This window comes from Rhipicephalus microplus, chromosome X (genome assembly GCF_043290135.1).
Source record: "Rhipicephalus microplus isolate Deutch F79 chromosome X, USDA_Rmic, whole genome shotgun sequence".
NCBI lineage: Eukaryota > Metazoa > Arthropoda > Arachnida > Ixodida > Ixodidae > Rhipicephalus > Rhipicephalus microplus.
Window position 1 is genome coordinate 146,520,518 of NC_134710.1, and position 21,601 is coordinate 146,542,118.

Sequence of the window (21,601 nt, forward strand, 5' to 3'; positions counted from 1 at the left end):
TGCAATACGCATTCATACAATTATTACTTAGACTACTTATTAGTGCATTAACTAGTGCTTTCAGTGGGCTTTTGGCCATTGCTTATTTCATGAAGGCACGTGCTGAAAGCATGTTTTTAAAAACTAATTGGAGATAAACACACGACATCTTCACGCACCCACACACCCAGGCATCAAACACACACAGCGCTTGAAAACGTCCTGCATGCTGCTACAAACAGTGTGCCTACCTCGACTTTCGAGAAATACGCACTCTAATATAATGGGGTTAAACGCGTTGCCTCTGCTTTTGTTTCCCTTTTTCATTCCTGTCTCTCTATTTATTGCCCCTATCTGCATTTGTACACCGTCCTTCTTGGCAGGCTTTGTGCCCCTTCAGAAGCAACTTTCTGTCTTTGGCCTTCCTTCTTCTTCCTCCTCCCGTCCCCCTTATATGTCTATTTGTATGAGCTAATTGCAAGAGATTGCGGCCATAAGACGAGGAGAGACGGAAGGCAGATACGATGAGAAAAGGTGCACATACAGGCACGAACTAGGGGGAGAGAAGTAAGTGCGTCAGCGAGTGCACATTTTCCGTCAAGATTAACACACGCCAGTGAACCCAAATGTACGTTTTGATAAATACGATTTACCAGGCGAAGGTAAGGTTCTCCACAAGAAGAGCGAAGTTTCACAGCAGCACCCCTTCCTTTCCATTGATCGAAAACGAGAAAAAAAATGAAGCATTGCAACCGGGGCAAAAACGAAAATGAAAAGCGATGACACGCTACTCACAACGGCCTCCGTTTGGTCCCCGGCCTTCGGGGAGGGAAGCCGAGGTGGGAAGTGAACAGTCCTTCGAATGCGATATCAAGGGTCCTCGGCTACCGCTGTCGTCTAGAAGCTGCAGAGCCTTAAACCGGCAAATTAAACTATGACGGGAGAGCCCCGCCTAGGTGAAGTTGAAGCAAGAACTTGCCTCCCCCTCCACCCTCCTTGGAGGCACGCTTACATACGACTATATGCTCGTGTCAATGCCCGGAAGATGCTACGCACCCTCTTGCAATCAGCGTTAACAGGCCCCTCATCTCTCTTTCTTATCTTTCTATTTGTGGGGGACGACGACGAAGTTACTTAGTGATAGAACGCGTCTGTCACTACTAACTGTTTTTCGTTATATTTTCCACAATTCCTGTGATGCTCTCTGCGTACCGCCTTGTGGCGATGGCAGCGGCGACTTCTACAGGCGCACGTGGTCAAATGTCGGCGCCCTCAAGCTCTTCTGTGGCTCAAGGCTGATGGTCCATCACCAGCGACGGCTCAAGAGATGCTCCTGCTCTCGTGCCCATGGACGAAGAACCAACTGCTGGCCCGTCTGGCTACAGCTCAACATTTGTAAGCTCTGCAAGAAAACGAGGCTCTTGGTGCAGCTCCAGTGAAGACACGGACATCTACTCAGTCGACGGCGACGACTCATCAGATGGCAGTTTCGTGTCTGTGATGAGCCGCAAGGCCAAAAGGAGGCTCATCAAGACGTCATCACCAGCAAGCACGTCAACCGTGAAGGCAAGGAGTGAACGCTGGCCGCATACTATTCTCTTCATGCCCGTGGATCCTTCCGTCAGCCTTCGCAAATTGAACAGGCAAGCTATTTCCGCTGTTCTTTAGGGAATAGCACAGAATGAAATCAAAGAGGTCCGGCTAAACGCACGTAAGAACGTTTTAGCTGTTGACACAACACATGCAGACACGCTGGAGAAGCTTCGAATGATGACAGAGTTTGGAGATGTCAAAGTACGAGCGGTCGTACCGATGACTGGGGTGTGACTGGGGTGCACTGCAGGTGTTATTTACGACATTGACTTGGCAATCCCAAACACGGATCTACCCATTCTGACAAAACCGGCGTACGAAGGAGTGGTCATTAAGCATATAAGCCGCCTCGGGAGCAGCCGCTGCGTTAAGATAGTCTTTAAGGGCGACTCAATCCCTACGCACGTCAAGGTGGGACATTTCCGGCATGTGGTACGGCATTTTGTCCCAAGCCGCTTCAGTGCCACAAGTGTTTCAAGATCGGCCATGTCAAGGGGCGTCTGTGCGAACTCTACCGTATGCCCCCGGTGCGCGGAGGCACACACGGTAGACACCTGTTGTGCAACAACTTATAGGTGCGGCAATTGTCGAGGGACGCATGAAGCCACGTCTAAGGAATGCCCAAGACTCAAGAAAGAAATAAGTAAAGAAATGGTCAGGGATAACTCCACCCATAGAGAAGCTTCACAGAAAATCCGGCGTCGACGTTGCCACTGACGGAAGCGCTCCAGTCATGGTGATATACATGCACCACTTCGGTCTACATCCCCATCAACATCCAGTAGAAAGCCAGAGAGTACAAGAATACCTCCACCGGCGAAGCCTCTCTCCCCTGAAGACTGGCCGGTGCTTGCGAACGCACGGCCTTCCGAGCAGCCTTCCCGCTCTCTGCGCCCAGTGAAAGCCAATGCTGCTGATGACGAGGCTCCAACAGCAGATCGTCAAATTATTCTTATGCTGCAATCCATTGTGAGTGTCATCAGAAGTCTTCTGACGAGCATCGATACGCCAACTGCTAGGAGCGGCCTACAGGTGCTGGACGCGTTGAGTCCGGTCCTTGCAAGCTTCCAATAAAGCCATGGCCGACAATCACAAGTCGTTCCTACAGGAGGTCCGAGAAGCGTCGATTTTTCAGTGAACGCAAGAGGTCTGAGATCTCGCATATCTGATTTTCGCCAGCTCGTTCATCTGTACCGATTTCCTATCATGATTATATGTGAACCAAAATTATCACACCCAATCAGATTATCCGGCTACGAGTAATTTTTCTCCTCAAGTGACATCGAAAGTAGCAAGGTTGTTGTATTTATTCGCCGGGAGCTTACTTACGTCGTCCAGACAGTGCAACCACACGACGGCAATCAGTATGTGTGCTTGTCTGTTAAAAAAGGAAAGGTGACATTCGCACTTCTAGGTGTGTATATATCCCCATCAAGTAAATTCGATGCCAACAAACTAGACGGCATATTAAGGGCACATCCGGGTCCGTGGGTTATCACTGGGGATTTCAATGCGCATCATCCCATCTGGGGAAGCTCAAGGCTTAATTCAACGGGACGACGTCTAGCATCATTGGTTTCCAGCCATGGTCTCGTCCTTCTGAATGACGCCAGTCCTACGTTTTTGCGAGGCACTACATATAGAAGCTGCCTTGATTTGTCCTTTGTTTCATGCCGATTTGCTACACGGGTAAAGCGGTTTTTGGACATTGAAACACACGGAAGCGACCACATCCCCACTCATCTGAAGAATAAAGGTATTTCGAACACGTACTCCTCTACCACAACACAAAGAATAGATTGGAGTGTGTTCAAAACTCAACTTGAGGATGCTTGTGAAGAAGGCCTGTCCAATGGTCTTCAGCAAGCTATTAAGAAAACTGCACATGCGGCTATGTGCACAATAATATGCTCTTCGAAGTATCTGAATTTGACCTCGAGCTGGAGCGACTTCGTGCGATCCGCCGTCGTGCCGAAAGACGATACCGACGCACCAATTCCACAGACGATCTACGAACAGCCCGGCGCATCCAAAAGAAGATACAATGGCGCCTGGACAAATTAGACACCCAACGATGGAGGAAATTTTGTGCGTCGCTAGATCCTCATAAACCACTGTCTCAGATATGGAGATTTGTGCGAGTCCTACGTTCTGTTCCAGAACAGCGTTTTCCTTTCAAAGCCCTTGCACGTTTTCATCGCCGGCACGAAATTGAGGTAGCAGAAGGTTTCTGCGCTACGACCGTGGGCCAGACAGCGTACACAAGCCTACATACAGTCAATCATATCCCTCACTCTCGGGACCCGCGCATGGATCTACCGTTTACATCACAGAAGCTCGATGCGGTGCTCGTCTTATGTAATACGTCGTCGTCAACTGGCCCGGATGATATCTCATACAGGATAGTGTGCAACCTTGGTAAACGGGCACAAGAAGCACTCCTTAACATCTTCAACGATACCTGGCAAGCTGGCGTCGTTCCGCAAGATTGGAAAATTAGCCGCTTGGTACCGATTCTTAAGCCTGGCAAATCTCCCCTGGACATTGCCTCTTACCGACCGATCGCACTCTCAAGTTGCGTAGGAATGGTAATGGAGAGAATGATCTTGGCCAGGCTTGAATGGTACCTGGAAACCTATGAGATATATCCGAACGTCATGGCTGGTTTTCGCCGTCATCGATGTTCGATCGACACTGTTATAGACCTCGTCACATATGTCCAGCAACAAAAGGCATGTAAACGACTATCTGCTGCCATGTTCCTTGACGTAAAAGGAGCATACGACAACGTTCTACATGACGCCATCCTCGAAGCCATTGAGTCAGTGGGCCTAGGCGGGCAACTGTATTGTTGGACACGCAGTTATTTACAAGGGCGGACCTTATTTGTGAACACTGCAGATGGTCTAACCTCCCAACACCCAAGGCATCGTGGAGTCCCGCAAGGTGGCGTCTTGAGTCCAACCCTTTTCAACCTCGTTCTCATTGGTCTTGTAGAACGACTACCAAGTGTGGTCAAGTTATCCATGTACGCTGACGACATCAGCGTCTGGGCATCTGGCGTGACAAGACCTCAGGTATGCGCAAGACTTCAGAAAGATGTGACGTTGGTATCAATGTACCTCAAAGACCAGGGTCTGAAAATCTCGCCAGCGAAATGCGCATTGATTGCTTTTAGTCGAAAGCCAATGAGACCATACGCTATATCAATCGATGGTCAAGTCATACCATATGTCAGGACGCACCGATTTCTAGGTGTATTCATTGATAGAGACCTCTGCTGGGGCCCACATGTGGCCCACTTGAAGAAGAGGTTGACAGAAATTGCTAACTCATTCAAGTATCTCGGAGGAAAAACCTGGGAGACTTCAGTACATGTAATGATGCAATTGTACAAGACGGTTTTTGTTGGCTATTTGCGCTACAGTTTGCCTGTGTTGACCAACACCTGTAGAACCAACATTCGCACTCTCGAAAGCATCCAGGCTATGGCTCTGCGAATTTGTCTGGGGCTACCGCGATGTTCATCAACAGCTGAGACAATCGAGATCGCTAATGACTGCTCGCTAAAGACGCATATCACGATGGAAGTGCTCAGGGCACACGTGAGGCATCTTACTCGTGCCCCTGCCCATCATCTAGCTTCACTGCCAGAAGCCTGACCTCGTGCCTCATTTTGCCAGACAGTTTTGTCATATCGCGCACGCATTCCTACGGGATATACAACTCCATCGAGGATTTCAACTCCCCCATGGAGTGTGACCTATGCACATGTTGAACTGACGGTTCCAGGCATAGGGTCAAAAGCCCGGCTTTCGTCTCCAGCGCTAAAGCAGCTTTCTCTTCTCTTGTTATATGAGAAATACAGTGAGCATACTCATCTATATACTGACGCTTCAACTAAAGTGGATGGGTCTGCAGGCTCCGTGATCTTTCCTGCAACAGCGACAACGGTGAAGTTTCGTTTATCCCACCAGACATCATCGACAGCTGCGGAACATGCTGCTCTACGTAGCGCAATTCAAGTAATTAAACACCAAGAAGCCAAGAAATGGAGTGTGTTCACGGACTCTAAGGCAGCACTACAGTGTTTGATATCCGCCTTACGCCGGAGACCTCATGAACAACTAGTGCTGGAAATTAGAGAGCTGCTTCACCACCTCTTCGACGAAGGACACAGAATCACGTTTCAGTGGCTTCCAAGTCACTGCGGCATATTGGGCAACGAACATGCCGATGCAGCTGCCCGAGCAGCACACGAAGATGGTGAAGAAGAATCTATACCATTTTCAAGGACTGATGCTGCAATGACCATCCAAAAAATCGCTAATGCAGAATTAAAACCCCTGTGGAACGTCGAGTGCTTACGGCACACGCGACTGCATAGACTGGACGCGTCTCGTCGACTCCGGCCTCCGTCTGGACTCTCTCGACTCCAGACAACGGTGCTTTGCCGACTATGGCTTGGTGTCGCCTTCACCAAGGCTTTCGCCTTCCGAATCAGCATGGAAGACAGTGCTGCTTGCGGTCATTGCGGCAGCGATGAAACTATAGAGCACGTTCTCTGTCACTGCCCTCGTTACAGCGTGCAAAGACGGCAACTAGCTGCTGCGTTAGCTCGCCTTGACGACAGACCTTTGTCTGAACAATCAGTGCTGGAAAGACGACATGATTTGTGTGCTCAGAGAAAATCAATGAAGGCCTTACTAAACTTTTTGCGTGGCAGCGGCCTATTGTATAGACTGTAGCACCCCAGCTCCCCCCCCCTTTTTTTTTGCACGCGTCTATTTCTTTCTTCGCTTTCTTTCCAATCTTTCTTCCCCATTCCCCCCTCCCCTAGCGCAAGTTAGCAAAGCGGATGCTCCATTTTCTGGTTAACCTCCCTGCCTTTCCCTCATTTTATTCTCTCTCTCTCTCTCTCTCTCTCTCTCTATTTCTGGGTAACTAATATATATATATATATTCCCTCCCACACCTCCCACATGCTTACGTCAAATATATATATATATATCCTTGCCTTGTGCTGCTATGCAACTTTTATTGTGCAAAACGGTTTGGCATTCCCGAATTTTCAATTTTCACAGTGCAGGTTTAGCAATTAAGTTCAGCCTGGTTAGCCACCCCGCCTTTCCTGATGACTTCTCTCTCGCGCGCTTGCGTATGTAAAAAAGAAAGTGACGAAAAAAATCAAGTCAAGAGAGGAAGTTGTTCGCATGGCAGTTTATTGCAAAATGCGCTCTTGAAAAAACTTGACATTTTAATGTAGAAATATTGCACTACAATTTAGTATCAGTGTAGCTTGACTGCATCACGCACATTTTGTGTGTTAAGACTCTTGTATGCGCAGACTTTAGCGCGCACAATTGAGAGAAGTTTTTTTTCTGTTGCCATTGTAACAGAATGCATTGCGTCACCAGCCAGTGTTTAATCATATTTTGCATGTCTAGGAAATGGATATAAAGAAATAAAAGTATTACTGACACTTGTATGCCCTTCCGGAATAGGCGTGACTGTTTTTTTTTTTCACACTTTATTCAAAAATGTACCTGGTGTAAAATGACTTAGGATGCGAAAGTTACTTAGGTGAATAAACAAAACAAGAAATGTATAAAAATTATATACAAATACGTTCATGGTGCAGAAATGGTGTTTGAACGACCTCAGCAATTCACATGTATTTATTGTAATTTGCCTGCGAATCTTGCGGAACAGTGCTGCAATCATTAACAGCTTCTATTTTTTAGCATGTGCAAGCGCGATTGCTTCTTCTATTAACTTTGTGCGAATGCTTTAAATTTATAAGTGCGAGGTGGCAGAAAACTCATTCCGTAGCATTCAAACAAATGAGGCACTTGAAAGCTACAAGGTTCGTTGGCCTTCGTACAGATATTTCTTTATGCACTATGTGGAAAGTGTGTGCCCACGAGCTTACGTGGCCTTCATTCTATAATAACGCCTTACGATCAGCCACTTTTGGTTAATTCCTCAACCGAGATTCGTCACTCTCACATCTCTCTTTTGAGCAAAACTCGAGAAGAGGGAAGACACCGTATGATTGTACGAATAGCAACAGACTATGGGGAAAATGTGTGCAAGTGATCTCAGCTCCGTCGCTTCTACGCGGTAGTGCCAAATCGTAAACAAAGGTAAAACAATAGAAGAAGTTCCGTCGTCAACTTGTCATCGCGGGTAAAAAGCGAACGAGTCACTTGTCAGTCCGGGACTAGTGGGCTGCCATCCATTGCGTGCGCAGCGAACCAGGCTTCCGTGCTCACTCAGAGGTGACCCACGCAGCATCTCTGACGCGGTGTTGGCTAGGACCCACTGAAATGAGGTTGCCGCGCTCAGACGAACTGCTTGATCCAGGGGAGGAAGGCGAAGACTCTCGTGTATCCGCCGTACTGGTTAGCCACGGCACACCCGGACGGGCTCCCCCAACTGACGACGCCTTCGAGGATCCAGCGCCGTTCCGTGGTGACCGCGTCGTCGAGGAACACCATGGGACCGCCCGAGTCACCACTGCAGGCGTCCGACGTGGCGTTGGCGTGACCAGCACAGAACATGGCCTCTGACACAGTGAGCGGCACGCCCGCGCGCTCGTACGCCTCTTGGCACTTTTCGTTCGCCACCACGGGAAGCACGGCCTCGCTCAGCACGTCAGCGTAATCGCCGCTCTCCGTCAGGCCCCAACCGGTCACCTGCAGAGACAACATCGTGGCAATGAGTCGCCTTGCTATTCCATCAACGAAGTTCACCTCTCTACTCTAATAGCACTGTGACTGAAATGAATATGTGTAAAGGCGTCTCGGTGACTTGTCAGGAATGTGTGCGAACCATAACGATGAATAAAAGTTATACCACGATCTCGATATAGAGGAGCAAATAGAAAATCGTTGCTTGAGGATCAGAGCACAAAATATAATACCCGAGTATATACTATCTAAAGTTTAGTGGGCCGTAAGGAATGTGTGTACGTGTATGAAACTCGTGGAGGCTGCATGGAGGCGCGTTGCTGTGGTAATCTCGCCTATGACTGTGTTTCACTATGCAAACGCAACATTTGCGGTGAGTCCACATAAGCATGGTCTTTGGGACTGTTAACTGCAAGGCGTTATGGCTTAGTACCTATCTTTAGTTTCATTTTTTCCACGGTTTCTCGCCCTCAGTGGTTCGATTGTAGTATTCGTGGAAACTTCGAAGTGCCGAGCGTTGTCCTCTGCTCAGTTATTTTCTCAAGTACGTGAACTAAATAAATCAGATAGATATTTGGTCCGTTTATGTACACTGAGAAAAACAAGTCTTTCAGGGTGAGTACGGGAGCAAATGCCCATTCACCCGCAGACTGCTAAAGACTAAAAAAATGCGCGTTTTAGTTTTGAAGAAATGCATTCTGTTGGATGTAGAAAATTGGTACTTTGCATATTTGATTCTTCGCCCCGCCTGCCTAAATTCGTCAGTGCTATGCAGACTCAACAATACAATTGCAGTGAGTGTGCTTACCACTCCCAGTTTTCCTTCCTGCAGATGTACTCTGGCTGATCGGTCCGTGGGCAGGCAGACGGGCCTCACGCGAGGGGTCAGCTCCACGGCCTCGTCCAGTTGCAGCAGCGCGATGTCGTTGTCGTATGTGGTGGGATCGTAGTCAAAGTTCACGTGGATCTCGGTGATCTGCGAAGCGTTAAAGGTTCAAGGCCACAGCCCGAGAAATGAAGTAAGCCACCTTTTGTACACAAAAATATTTAGAACATCATATATATTTTTTTGTTTTTTGAGAGAAGAAAAACACACATAAAAAACCTAAACATCGAACCCCACGTCCTTACTTCTCTCTTTTTGCAGTGAAACTACTTTTGCCTACCCTGTGCCGTCATCGTCGTCATCGCAATAGTTTTAGTAGTAGTAGTAGTAGTAGTAACGTAAATGTAGTGGAAGGCGTCACGCAGATGAAGGGACCAGAGGGAGTAAATAAATAAATAATGCAAACTTATATTATTATTATTATTATTATTATTATTATTATTATTATTATTATTATTATTATTATTATTATTATTATTATTATTATTATTATTATTATTATTACGCTCCCAGCCTGAAATCATGCTTGCTGTGCTCCTGCCCGTTTTTTATGTAAGCAGCAGTTTTTCCACTGTGAAAGTTGCTTGCTCTAATTGTGTTCTCTGAAGCTCGTCATCTAAGCGTGATGACAAGCTGCAACTTCTTAAATCTACATTACGCTCCTTCTGGTGAAATTTGTGTGATCTGAGCCATGCTGATACCTAGCCTAAAGAAAACGACTCAGTGGCAATGTTCAGTCATTTTTTTTAGGGGCGAAGCTCCTTAAGGCGTGGGCTGTGCGTCCCCTGTATGTAGCCACCTCTCGTTTAGTTCTTGTAGTGTTCACTAGATGGCGGTACTTGTAGCTGATAATGAAAAGATGCAAGGTGTCATAAACTAGACGGCCGTACTTGTAGTTGATGATGAAAGATGCGAGATGTTATAAAATAGGAATGATGTCACATATGGCACGTGTCGTTGGTGGAATGTCATCATTCGATTAAATGCAGTGACGTACGCTAGGGGGAGCGTTGTAATGAAATCGAGTGGACAAAATGTACGGAGGATTCATGGTTTACCAGGTTTACCTCCGGAGCTTCGCCCACTCATCATAATTCACTTCATGGATATGGCGGCACTTTTTTTTCTTTTATCGCTATTTCTGAAACCTCGCTGGACCCTGCAATCCCCTCGTTTGACTTTTCCCCCACTTTCACCACCTTCCGCAGCGACCGAGATTTCGGTGCTATCAAACAAAAAGGCGGTGGCATGCTGATTGCCATTGACAGTTAGCTGAAGTCTGTTAGACGAAAAGACCAGGAATCTTTCGAGCAATCGGTCTGGTTAGAAATCAGCATGGAGCGCCGAAAAAATTATTTAGATGTTTTTATTTACCATCCAGCATTCCCCCTGCCTTGTTTTATGATGTCGTGTCTTCCTTTGAACACGTGATATCGGCTCATACTAGGCACAAAATTACTGTTCTGGGTGACCTCAATGTGCCTGGAATTGACTGGAGCACGCTCACCTTTTCTCATTATGATCACTTCACTGAGGAAAGGTGCAGGCTTCTCCAAAACTTTCTGGCGTTGAACTCTCTACCGTGTCATAACAGAGTCGTCAATTGCAGAGACAATTGTCTGCCTGTCACTCGATGAACCCGTTCGAGTTTCGCGCTTTGACATCTTTTTTGCTCGTCCTGGCGAATTCCACTTACCACTTAATGTAAGATCATCTGTTACCACTTAATATAAGATCATCTGTATGTGCCTAAACAATGAACTACAGCAGTAATTTTAACCAATCTCTAAGATTTCTTTTCAAGAGAGGTGACTACACGGGCTCTCATCATTACTTGTCAGCTATTGATTGGTCACAGGTTACTGACAAAACAAATTTTGATGACCAAGTGGAGCAGTTTACGGAGCTTGTGTCAAGTAGCATGCATTCAGCAGTATAAATCTAAACATAATAAATATCCACACTAGTTCTCCCCTGAACTCTTAAGTGTACTGAAGCATAAAGGTCGCATGCAGAATATGGCTAAATTTCCTCCATTCAGCAAGTGGAAGGAAGAGTTCAGCGTCTTCCTAACTCTCTTTAAACGCCTATATAAACGAGACCACATTTCATATATTGCATTACTGACCACCCAAGTTTTGCATTATAGTTCATATATTGCATTATAGGACACCTGTGTTTTGGAAGTATGTACGCAAACGGTCTAGTCAAAATGAAGAGTACTTCAAGCTAATGAACTCGCACGGTGTTGAAGTGCATGCCATCACTGACTGTTTTTCCATGCATGTTTCATCCGTTTCTAAGGCCTCAGACTCTAGGACTCACAAAAAACAACAGCCCAAGGCAGTTGCACATCTAGTGGTCGGTCGCTGAATGACAAGCTCATCTGCTCATGCATTAGGCACTTAAAATCATCCTTATCGTGTGGCACAGAGGGCATCCTTTCCTCCATACTAAAGGCTTATGGCATTATATTCACACCAGTACTTACTACAATATTTAATAACTGTCTGAAGGCTTTCACATTTCCCAGCATGCGGAAAACTGCACGTGTTATTCCAGTATTTCAGTCGGGCTGCAAAACAGATATTTCTAATTATCGCCCGATTTCTCTACTGTGTACCACATCAAAAATCTTTGAGCTGGCTTTTGACAAGATATTGTATATTAGTGTGTTTTATTCACTGATTTCTAATTAAAACAAGTTTCTCCTTGGCTGCTCAACTACCCCCAATCTTGCTAGTTTGACGCAAATCACCCCACCTAATTCTCAGAGAGGATAGGTTGACGTAGTCTACTGTGACCTGAGCAAGGCTATCGGCGTAGTCAGCTATTATTTATTTTTGGTTAAACTTGCAAACTTTCACGTTGACTCATCTGTTGCGAATCTCTTGCACCGCTACCTGCTTAATAGATCATGCTATGTTACCGTAAATGGCCAAATATCTTCCTTGTACAAAGTTATTAGTTGGGTGCCTCAAGGGTCGGTATTAGGCCCATCCTTATATTTATTTACGTTAACGATGTTTACTTTGCCATTCCTTATTATTCTTTTCCCCTATATGCCGATGACATCAAGATATATGATGAAATTCATTCAGTCAACAACCATCGCTTGCTGCAGTCAGGTTTGTGATTTTTCTCTGAATGCTGTGACAACATTAACCTTTCTTTAAATACCGCAAAGATCAAATTCATGAGTATATCTTGCAAAACAACTATCGTATCATTTCCATACTAAGTCCTTCTGTAAGGTTTATGAGTACAGTGATCTCGGTGTTCTTTTTGAAAACTTGCTAATTTTTTCTGCTCACCCTAAACAAGTTGCCGTGCGTGGCCTTCGTTCTCTCGGCTGTGTTTGCAGAATCTCTCGAGGATTCAGTTCTCGTATAGCCTTCCACAAATTGTACACCGTAATATGTCTTCCTCAACTTGAGTATACATCTGTGATCCGAAATCGCATTGCTAAATTTGTCAATGACGTGACTGAGCGAGCCCAGAAAAACGGATAAGCATTTACAACCAACATTTAGCTAGAAATGACTCTGGATCTGGTTCTTATATTGCCAGGGCATTATTGCTGCCATAACTTCACTGCCGACAAAATCACGCTGACCTGTTATTTCTTTACAAACTAGTTCACGGTTGATATCCTGCCCTTCTCAGTTGTGTAAATTTTCAGATTCCACGTGAGTCAACTATAGAGAATCGACAATTTCATGTTCCTGCCAACTTCTTTCAACCCTATACCGCTCACTATAAAACAAAGCCTCTATAATGTTAAATCTATGATCCCGATGTTTTTGACTATCCTCTGTTGATTTTTTATCTCAGTTTTGCACTGTCTTAACATGGTTTTTCACGGTATGCAGATTCCTTTATGTATGGTCTCTCAGGAGGGCATCTACATAGTTGTGTATTGCCCTTTATTTTTCCCTCCCATTCCATGATTCTTGTCTAGTGTTTTCATTCTTCCCATTTCGCGCTGATTTCTGAATAATGTTGGTGCGCTTTCACTTTTTTTATTTGACTTTTTGTCAAGATTTTCTAGACTTATAGTTTATTTTTGCATGTGCCTGCACTAAAACCTCATGGTTGTTCCGAAGCACGTTAAAAAATATTTTATTATTACATTATTATTATTATTATTATTATTATTATTATTATTATTATTATTATTATTATTATTATTATTATTATTATTATTATCATTATTATTATTATTATTATTATTATTATTATTATTATTATTATTATTATTATTATTATTATTATTGATATTATTATTCGTAGTAGTAGTAGTAGTAGTAGCAGCAGCAGCAGCAGCGTAACGAATGGCATACGCTCGTGAACATACATCTTCATTGTACGGTGGTATTCACTTATTTTTTAACGCTGTCCGTGGCACTGCTTCACCGCTAGGCTACCATGAATGAGCTGAATTATCTTACCTGGCGCACTTGGACGTTGGCGTCGTCTTTGCTACCGCTGCGGAAGTGCTTGCCCAGCGCGACGCGCAGGATCTCGCGCGGTATGACGACGCGCGACGCCTCATACGTGACGCAGTGGGCCGCGGTCACCACCCAGGTCTCCGAGAGCAGGCTGCCGCCGCAGTTGAGGACCCACTCGGCGGCACTGTCGTTGGACGCAGGATTTCGCACACTCAGCGCCGCCTGCCACGGCCACTGGCCCACGTCCGACGCATTTCCGTTGTAGATGAGCGGACTGCGTGGGGAGTCCGACCGGCCGCACACTGCAACGCGCAAATCAGTGGTTGTCACGGAGTGGAAAAAATAGTCACGCAATCACTTCACGCTCGATTATGCTCTTTAAATTATTAACTTATACTAATGTAATGATAGAATAACAGCAAGGTTCTTTCATGATCACTTAGGCAGCCACTCACCGGGAATGCAAGTCGCCGGCAAACCACTCCATTGTCCGGACGACAGGCACCGCCGCACTGTGGAGCCAGCCATCTCGTACTGCGGCTGGCAGGCGTACTCAGCGCGGGAGCCGACGCGGTGATGTCCTGGTGGCAGCACCAGGTTGGCTTCCTCGGCCGCCCTCGTATCATTGTCATCGTACGCCGTGGAGCTGAGGCTGAGCGGACGCTGGAGACGTATGGGCACGGACCCCCGCGCATGCCTGCGTGCACACCACCTCATCCCTCATTACTGGGATCGGAATACGTTCTCTCAGTTAACTGCACTCACCATGACTTCATTATTTGACGTAAGGCTCTAGAAACAATCAAGCCCGGTGAGTCCACTCTGGCTGCAAAAGCGATGGTTACATCTGCCTATTACTCCTTAGCATGTAATCGAATAACTTTTTCGTTGGCTCATTGTTGTGTCCGTGTGGTCGAGATACCTGAAAATGGCGCTGACTCGTAGTCGTTGCGCTAAGTGGTTGATTACGAGGGCGTGCTATTCGTTTTAGAGCTGTCCCTCCTTCGTGACGGCTTGGGTCAATTCTGCGATACCGCTCACCCATGATATCGAGTCAGTCCAGCCAACATGCCTTTGTATGTCATTCTAGTACCCTTCCGTCAACATTCTTATACCTTTGGCTAAGGCTCGACCACATCCAAGCGTCTCTCATTCTGGCTATAATATATTTCTTTGCTCGTACTGATTAATGCCAGCAACATTACTGCTTTTACGAACTCTAAAAGTGAGATAGAAGGATTAATGCCACCAGTCTCAAATAGCAGTGGTTCCCTTAGCTACTCGGAAAAGCACTGATCAATATATCGGAATACGCATTATGTTTAGAGGATACGATGTGATCTCGCGAAGAAACCTCCGTTATGCCTGAAATTATTAGAGGACTGGAAAGTCCACCCAAAAAGAAGGGCCCAAAGCGCCCCTAGCAAAGCTGGGAAGCACGCGTGGGCCGTGCATGCATACTTATTCGTAAGTCCCGCCAAGATTCATAACATTCGTACATAATGTTTGTCACGCTCATAAAATCAACGTTGGTCAGAACAAGTGACCAAGTGAACCGGTTACGGGCCATCTTTTTTATAGCAAATTTTGTCGTCATTCTTTTTCTTCTTTCTTTTACTTTTTTGCCTCAGCGCTCTTTTTTATATCTTTTTTGAACGCAGGAACAAATCGTTGGTTTCAACAACATATAAAAATTTAAAAAAAAATAAAAAAAAATATCTCACCCACGTGCCGGTCCACGCCTGGGATCACCACCGCGTATTGGGGGAAGCACGCGGATGGTACCGTGACTTGGAACTTCGGGCTCTCCGCAAGTGACCACTGCAAAAAGAGCGGTACGCGCGTACAGACTTAAAAACCTCGCAAAAGAAGCTACTGACTGTCCGGCGCCAGCCAACAAAGCAAAAGTATGTATTTGAACGTTTTTACTTTCCAATACTTACTAATCGTGATTATATGACTCTAATAATGTTATATAATGCATTCAAGTTGTATCGTGTTATCATAATTATATGCTATTCTTCAGCAGCCAACAAACTTCGGCCACCCGACTTTCATGTATGGTTATAAGTGCTTTAAAATTGAAAAAAAACGTTGAAAAATAAGAAACGTTGTAGCTTCTCCTTTCACTCTTCTGAAATGACATATCGAAATAACACGCATTGCTATACATCTACTACTTGCGATGCATCTGCAGAGCATCCGATATCGGTGTGGCGATGCAGGTTTTTTTTTTCAAAAAGAACAATCACACAATGCTAAGTTTTTACGCTAAAACCAAGATATCGTTATGAGACACGCCATTGTGGGTGACTCCGGTTTGATTTCTACCCCTTGCGGTTCTTGTATGTGCACCTATATCTAAGTAGAGGGGTGTTCTTTGCGCTTTGTCCCCTTCGAAATGCAGCTGCCGAGGCCGGCAACAAGCCCCGCCGCGGTGGTCTAGTGGCTAAGGTACTCGGCTGCTGACCCGCTGGTCGCGGGATCGAATCCCGACTGCGGCGGCTGCGTTTTCGATAGAGGTGAAAATGTTGTAGACTCATGTGCTCCGATTTTGGTGCGCGTTAAAAAAAACCAGGTAGTCAAAATTTCCGGAGCCCTCCACTACTGCGTCTCTCATAATCATATGGTGGTTTTGGGACGTTAAACTCCACTTATCGATCGATCAGGCTGGCAACATAACCTGCCCACTGGGTCTCAGCAAAACACGTGACCCCTGTACGTTCCAAGTGACCACATCAGGTACCCGTCGTTCAGCAGTTAGAACACATTTGAATTTCCACCGTGGCTATTTTAGTGCTATACTCGACATTACTACGTCCGTGTACTTTTCTTCTGAGAATTCTTAGGAAATTACAAAGCCTTGACGGCCTTTTTGTGTTGCACTTTTCTTGGGCGAATGAGATTTCAAAATACACATGGATGTTTTAGGTTCTATATCCCTACAAGAATGTTATCTCTCACATTATTAGTACAACTAAAGTTATAAACATGAGGGAAGAAGCCAAAATTGTTATAGTGAACCTATAGAATTCATGGAACTCGTTTAAACCCTATAGGAAGTATTTTCACCGTGTTGTGGTGCAAGCGTTTTCTCTGCATTGATTGCTCAAAAGCATGACCGAAGTTAAACCACGCACCGGGAATGCAGCGAGGCTTCTGGGCGCTCCAGGTACCGTTGGCGGTGCACGTGAGCCTTGCCTCTCCACTGAGGTAGTGCAGCTCCTTGCAGTAGTAGGATATCCGGCTTCCCTCAAGGAAGCGTCCGTGAGCAGTCTTCTCCACCAGCGCCGAGCCACCCTTGACTGGGCCTGGGTCCTCGCACTGGACTATATACGCATGACAATGCCAACGGCGATCATATTGATGCAACGTACATCACGTCGCTTCACGTACGAGTGCCTCTTCTTTCTCCCTTCACCATCCTAATTCGGTGTGTTACCGTTCATTCTGCTTGCTCGCTATCTACTCCCCAGCTGAGCAGACATATACCGATAGATTGTCAAAGATACTGGATCCAGTGCAAGGGCAGCAAAATAGTAACACACTGAGAAACGCTCAAGCTGGTTGTACATCTCGATATCGCAGTAAAATACACATATATGTTCAATTACTATGAACTTCATATTGTATTTAGTACACGAAAGTTGTATATATTCACGGACTTACTGGTAATTAGTTAGCACTAATTTTAGCTAATAGCACAAAGTGGACTTAACCTGACTAAAAGCAATACTAGTGCCTGTTTGGGCTACCCCTTTAGGGCTGTAACGTAAATTACCAGCCTATCAATTTTAAATATAAGTGCTTTGAAGCCAAGCAAACTTAAATATTACATAACAAGCAATCAATTGCAATTACTGTCTTCGCAACTGTAGTTCATTGTAATGAACAAGTGATACGCCAGAAACATGTTGAGAAGTTACTCAAGCAATCAATACTCCTGGATTACTTTTCTACCAATAGTTATCAAGGTTGTACGAAATCCATAAGTACTAGAACAAGGTGGCCTGTTTATAACAGTGCGTCCTTTTCAGCCCATCAAATCTTGTTATTCTACAGCAATAGCTGCTTCTCATATTACTCGTTGGTCATCTTCCATCGTTTGTTTGTAAAGACATCATTATAGGGACGTCGGAAACCCGCTTGATGTGCGCGCTGGAGAAAAAAAGAAGGCAGCGTGTGCGAACCCTTTATGCACGAGATTGTGGTTACGTTACCGCGAGGCTCACGCTTGGGTTCCCCATAAAATGTAGCGAATTACAGTTACTGGGGCTCGTGGAAGGCACCCCTGGTAGTGTCAATTAAAAGCTGCAGAGGCCATCGCTATTGAGCCATACCAACGCTGGTTCATATAACTGGCAACCACTTAAAGATAAAGAAACAAAGGCAAAGCCATTGGGTTTTGCTGTATAAGTTATCAATTCAAATTAAATTTAAATTAACTGGCCCGCCTATTTCTTTTACTTCATGGTATGACCTATGGAGGTTCTGTTGAACAGTTCTCGCCAAATTGAAGTGATCAAAACTGTTTCGCCTTTATAGCTTCTCGTTACACAAGTAACAGGCAACATTCAATGATTTACTTTAGAAAGTATAATCGAATTCGAGTGAGCAAATAGAAATAACGTAATTCGTTAATTCTGAAACAAACAAGTGCAACTGGCTACGAATTGGTAACTACATGTAATTCGTTACGTAGAAGTCCGAAGTCACCCCAAAGCATGCAAGAACTCGAAGATGTTATTGTTCTCACCTAGCTTTAAGGTCTTGAGTGCAAAGCAAATGACGGGAAGAGCAAGATCACAAGGCCTTGTAACGACTTCGGGCTGGCTCGGGTTAGCAACACTTATAGCCATGCAGCTGCCCCCAGGCGTGCCACTGGTTTCCGGGTTCAGCAGGAATGACGATTGGACTTGCAGCTCTGTGAGCCATGTTTCACCGATTCCTGCAGGTATAGCGCAAGTGATTTAACTTGCAGGTTTATTGTAAACACGCAAGGGCGAAGACTCCTACAATATTATGGTATCACTGCACCAACTCTTGAAACACTATTGTAACTGTGCATTCCTGTTTAAGAATTGAAAGGATTTTTATTGAGTTTGTACTTTTGTGGTGAAGCTAGTTTTATTTATTGACAGAGGTAGGCTTCAAGCTTTTTAACATATTCTTAATATTAGACTGCCAGCCCATTAACAAATCTATATTATCGTAGCATGCTATCACCCAGTTGCCGGTAAAATGTAAAAAAATCAAGCGCTTTCAATCTCTCAACGCCACCCTCCACTTGGGGCCTAGAGAATAGTTTGTGTTTCTAAAAAATGATAATAAAATTGTTATTTAAGGGAACATGCTACTAAAAAAAGAAACCGGTTATTTAATGTGTGGCCTAGGGCAGTGACATTCTTGCTATTTGCGAGATTTTCAGGCTGACTTGAAATAGGTAATCAGTTTTGTAGTGAGTTGCATCGTTTTTGTCTTGTAACATGGCGATGTGTAAAATGGAGCTCTTTTCGGACACATTTTATTTGCCCTTAAGCCTCTAACGTTATGAGTCATAATGGCTCATATTGATGTTAATAACAAAGAAGAAAGCATGTACTAGGCATATTAATTAACAAAAATTGTACGTTAGAAAGTCTTAAAATGCTGCGCCCATAATATTGTTTTGTTTGGGTTCATAATAAATATACAAAACATAGCAGATTTTGAAGAAGATAGTTGTGCTCTTTATGTGTTAAAAAATGTTTGTAAAAATTTTCTTCATGATCTGGCCATCAGAAATACTGAAAACATGATGTCCGAATTAAAAACGCTGCCCAAAATTGCATCCTGCGAACAACTCATTTTAAACATAGAAATTAAAGCTCATCTATGTAGCGAAAATGTGGTTTTTAAAATGATTTCTTTGTATGAGCGCTAGGGAATTATGATTATATTGAGCATATGGCTTTGGTGAACTCCTCATGCAAAATACAATTGTAAGCAGCCCGGCGACAATTTATAAGGGAGTCTATGCAATCAGCGTTCTTTAGTATCTAAGAACCACCTTGTGCTTTTTAAAAGTCATTTTAACTGCTTCCAGTTTGATTACAACCTTAATTTTTTATCGCAAAAGTTGACGAACCAAGCTTGTGAAAGCAAGTAAAACCAAAATGCTTTTTCTGTAAAAAAATACTGGAGTTTTTCGAGTAGCATCTTCCCTTGAGAGGCTGATTTATGAAATGCATCGTTAATGCAGAAGCTAATTGTAACGCACTTTTATCGAAATATACGCACAAATCAATAACATTGCGTTTTATTTCAACAAATAAAAAAGGAAAATACCTTTAGCGACCATAAATTCGGCCACAAGGGCCTTGGTAGCGTTGTCTTCGCGAAGAATTATAGCTTGACTTCCTAGATTTCTGCAAAAATTCCGCGCCGGTGCTTGAGGACGGCTTTTTCCAGCAGAGTAAAAACAAAAGCTCCCGGAATCTGTCCACCTCGGAGGACAGCCTGCGAAGAAAAAATAGTTACAATGCAGAAATAGTTTTGTCAGTGAGTACAATAACGGGAATGGGGTTACTAGACAACTAAGTGAACTAAAAGAAAGCAGACTGAATATGAAATTGTTATAGAACTGTAAAATATGGATGGAGGATTATAGACCCTTGTCACGACTGCTGCATTTAAATAGGGTTGAAAAGTGAAAATGCTGACGAACTTACACTTAAACACGCATTAGGAAATCCCGACATTTCAGGAAAAGCATAGATACGGCAATACGGTGAGCATCAATTATAACGTGATTTGAGGAAATTATAGCTACAAAACAGAACCGAGCTCACAACCTTCACATAACGCGTCATAAATACACACAAATATTTCAGAATATGGACAAAAGGACGATTGCCACTGTAGCTTATTGTGGAGCACTGCTCCCGTCATACAAACGCTTCAGCTTCGGTTCTTACTGATGAAAAATTGTGTGTTCTTGCATGGCCCTTTCGCTTTGATGAGGCTTCCTGTAAATTTCAGTTGTATAACTAATTAGTTATGCGCAATAACAGCCGTCAACTTACCACTGTGTTTTGCTTAACTTAATTTCTTATAGGATTTATATCAGCGGTCGAGCAATAATAGCAGGTAGCGCAAGTTTTCTACGAAACAAAGACACCGAACCACAAACCAAAGACGCTACCGTGTTTCAGCGTCTTTGTAGGATATTTGTGCTTGCTACTATTATGAATTTGTGCAAAGTATATTCCTGTTGAAGCACGTATGATGTCAGACCGATTTCTGGTCTGCTACCACCGTCAAAATTAAGCCTGATACGACCACAAACGCCACGAGCTAGTGTCCTCAATAAGGAATGTGCAGTAGGCTAAAACGTTAACTATTGTGTACAGTGACCATGTTTTTGTCTCTGAGCGCCATAATATAAAACGAAGTTGCAAAAAATTGCTTCGTGGACATGTGCGTTATAGGCATGCACTTGTCCACACCATTTAGAAACTTAGTTCAGTTGTATGGCAAAAGTTGTATGACAAAAAAACAACTGCCAAACATGCACGATAGCTAAAGATTTGGCCGTCTGGACATTTAACAACTCTTTGGAATGTAAGCATCGAGATTTGTGAACAACGTCATCGCACGTTTTTGCCTTTGTATACTTCGTACTATTAGCTGTAATAGTGTTCTTGAGGGGACTATGTTAGGCATTGCCGATAATGTACACGTACGGCATAGCACTATGTCAGCATGTTTGTTTTTTTTTTCGCTTGCTGATCTACGCACCTTCTTCGGGAATCCTCCATTGCGAGTCGTCTACGGTGACGAATCTGAAACTGGCTCCAAGAGAGGAGAAGCTGAAATAACGAAAATATGAAAGCACAAAATTGAGATGGTGGTGGAAGCTTGTTTGACCGGGAAGCAACAAAAAAAGACGTGGTGGCGGCTGCAGAAGTAAATAATTTATCATCTCTCAAGACGGGAAGCTTGTTTGTTTGTTTGTTGCC

The 21,601-nt window shown here is 44.4% G+C and overlaps 1 protein-coding gene across 2 annotated transcripts in view; it reads right to left on the reverse strand.

The window, feature by feature from the left end:
• Nucleotides 1-7,216: 7,216 nt before the first annotated feature.
• LOC119177010 (clotting factor C) overlaps nucleotides 7,217-21,601 on the reverse strand; it is a 33,151-nt gene continuing 18,766 nt past the window's right edge. For both annotated transcript variants that reach the window (XM_037428358.2, XM_075877960.1), the window contains 9 exons: nucleotides 21,381-21,451; nucleotides 19,929-20,099; nucleotides 18,358-18,549; nucleotides 16,742-16,930; nucleotides 15,326-15,422; nucleotides 14,057-14,298; nucleotides 13,602-13,903; nucleotides 9,073-9,240; nucleotides 7,217-8,270 (listed from right to left, as the gene is read on the reverse strand). In XM_037428358.2, the coding sequence (XP_037284255.2) occupies nucleotides 7,917-8,270; nucleotides 9,073-9,240; nucleotides 13,602-13,903; nucleotides 14,057-14,298; nucleotides 15,326-15,422; nucleotides 16,742-16,930; nucleotides 18,358-18,549; nucleotides 19,929-20,099; nucleotides 21,381-21,451 (1,786 nt within the window). In that variant the 3' untranslated portion in view covers nucleotides 7,217-7,916. The remainder of the gene's footprint in view (nucleotides 8,271-9,072; nucleotides 9,241-13,601; nucleotides 13,904-14,056; nucleotides 14,299-15,325; nucleotides 15,423-16,741; nucleotides 16,931-18,357; nucleotides 18,550-19,928; nucleotides 20,100-21,380; nucleotides 21,452-21,601) is intronic.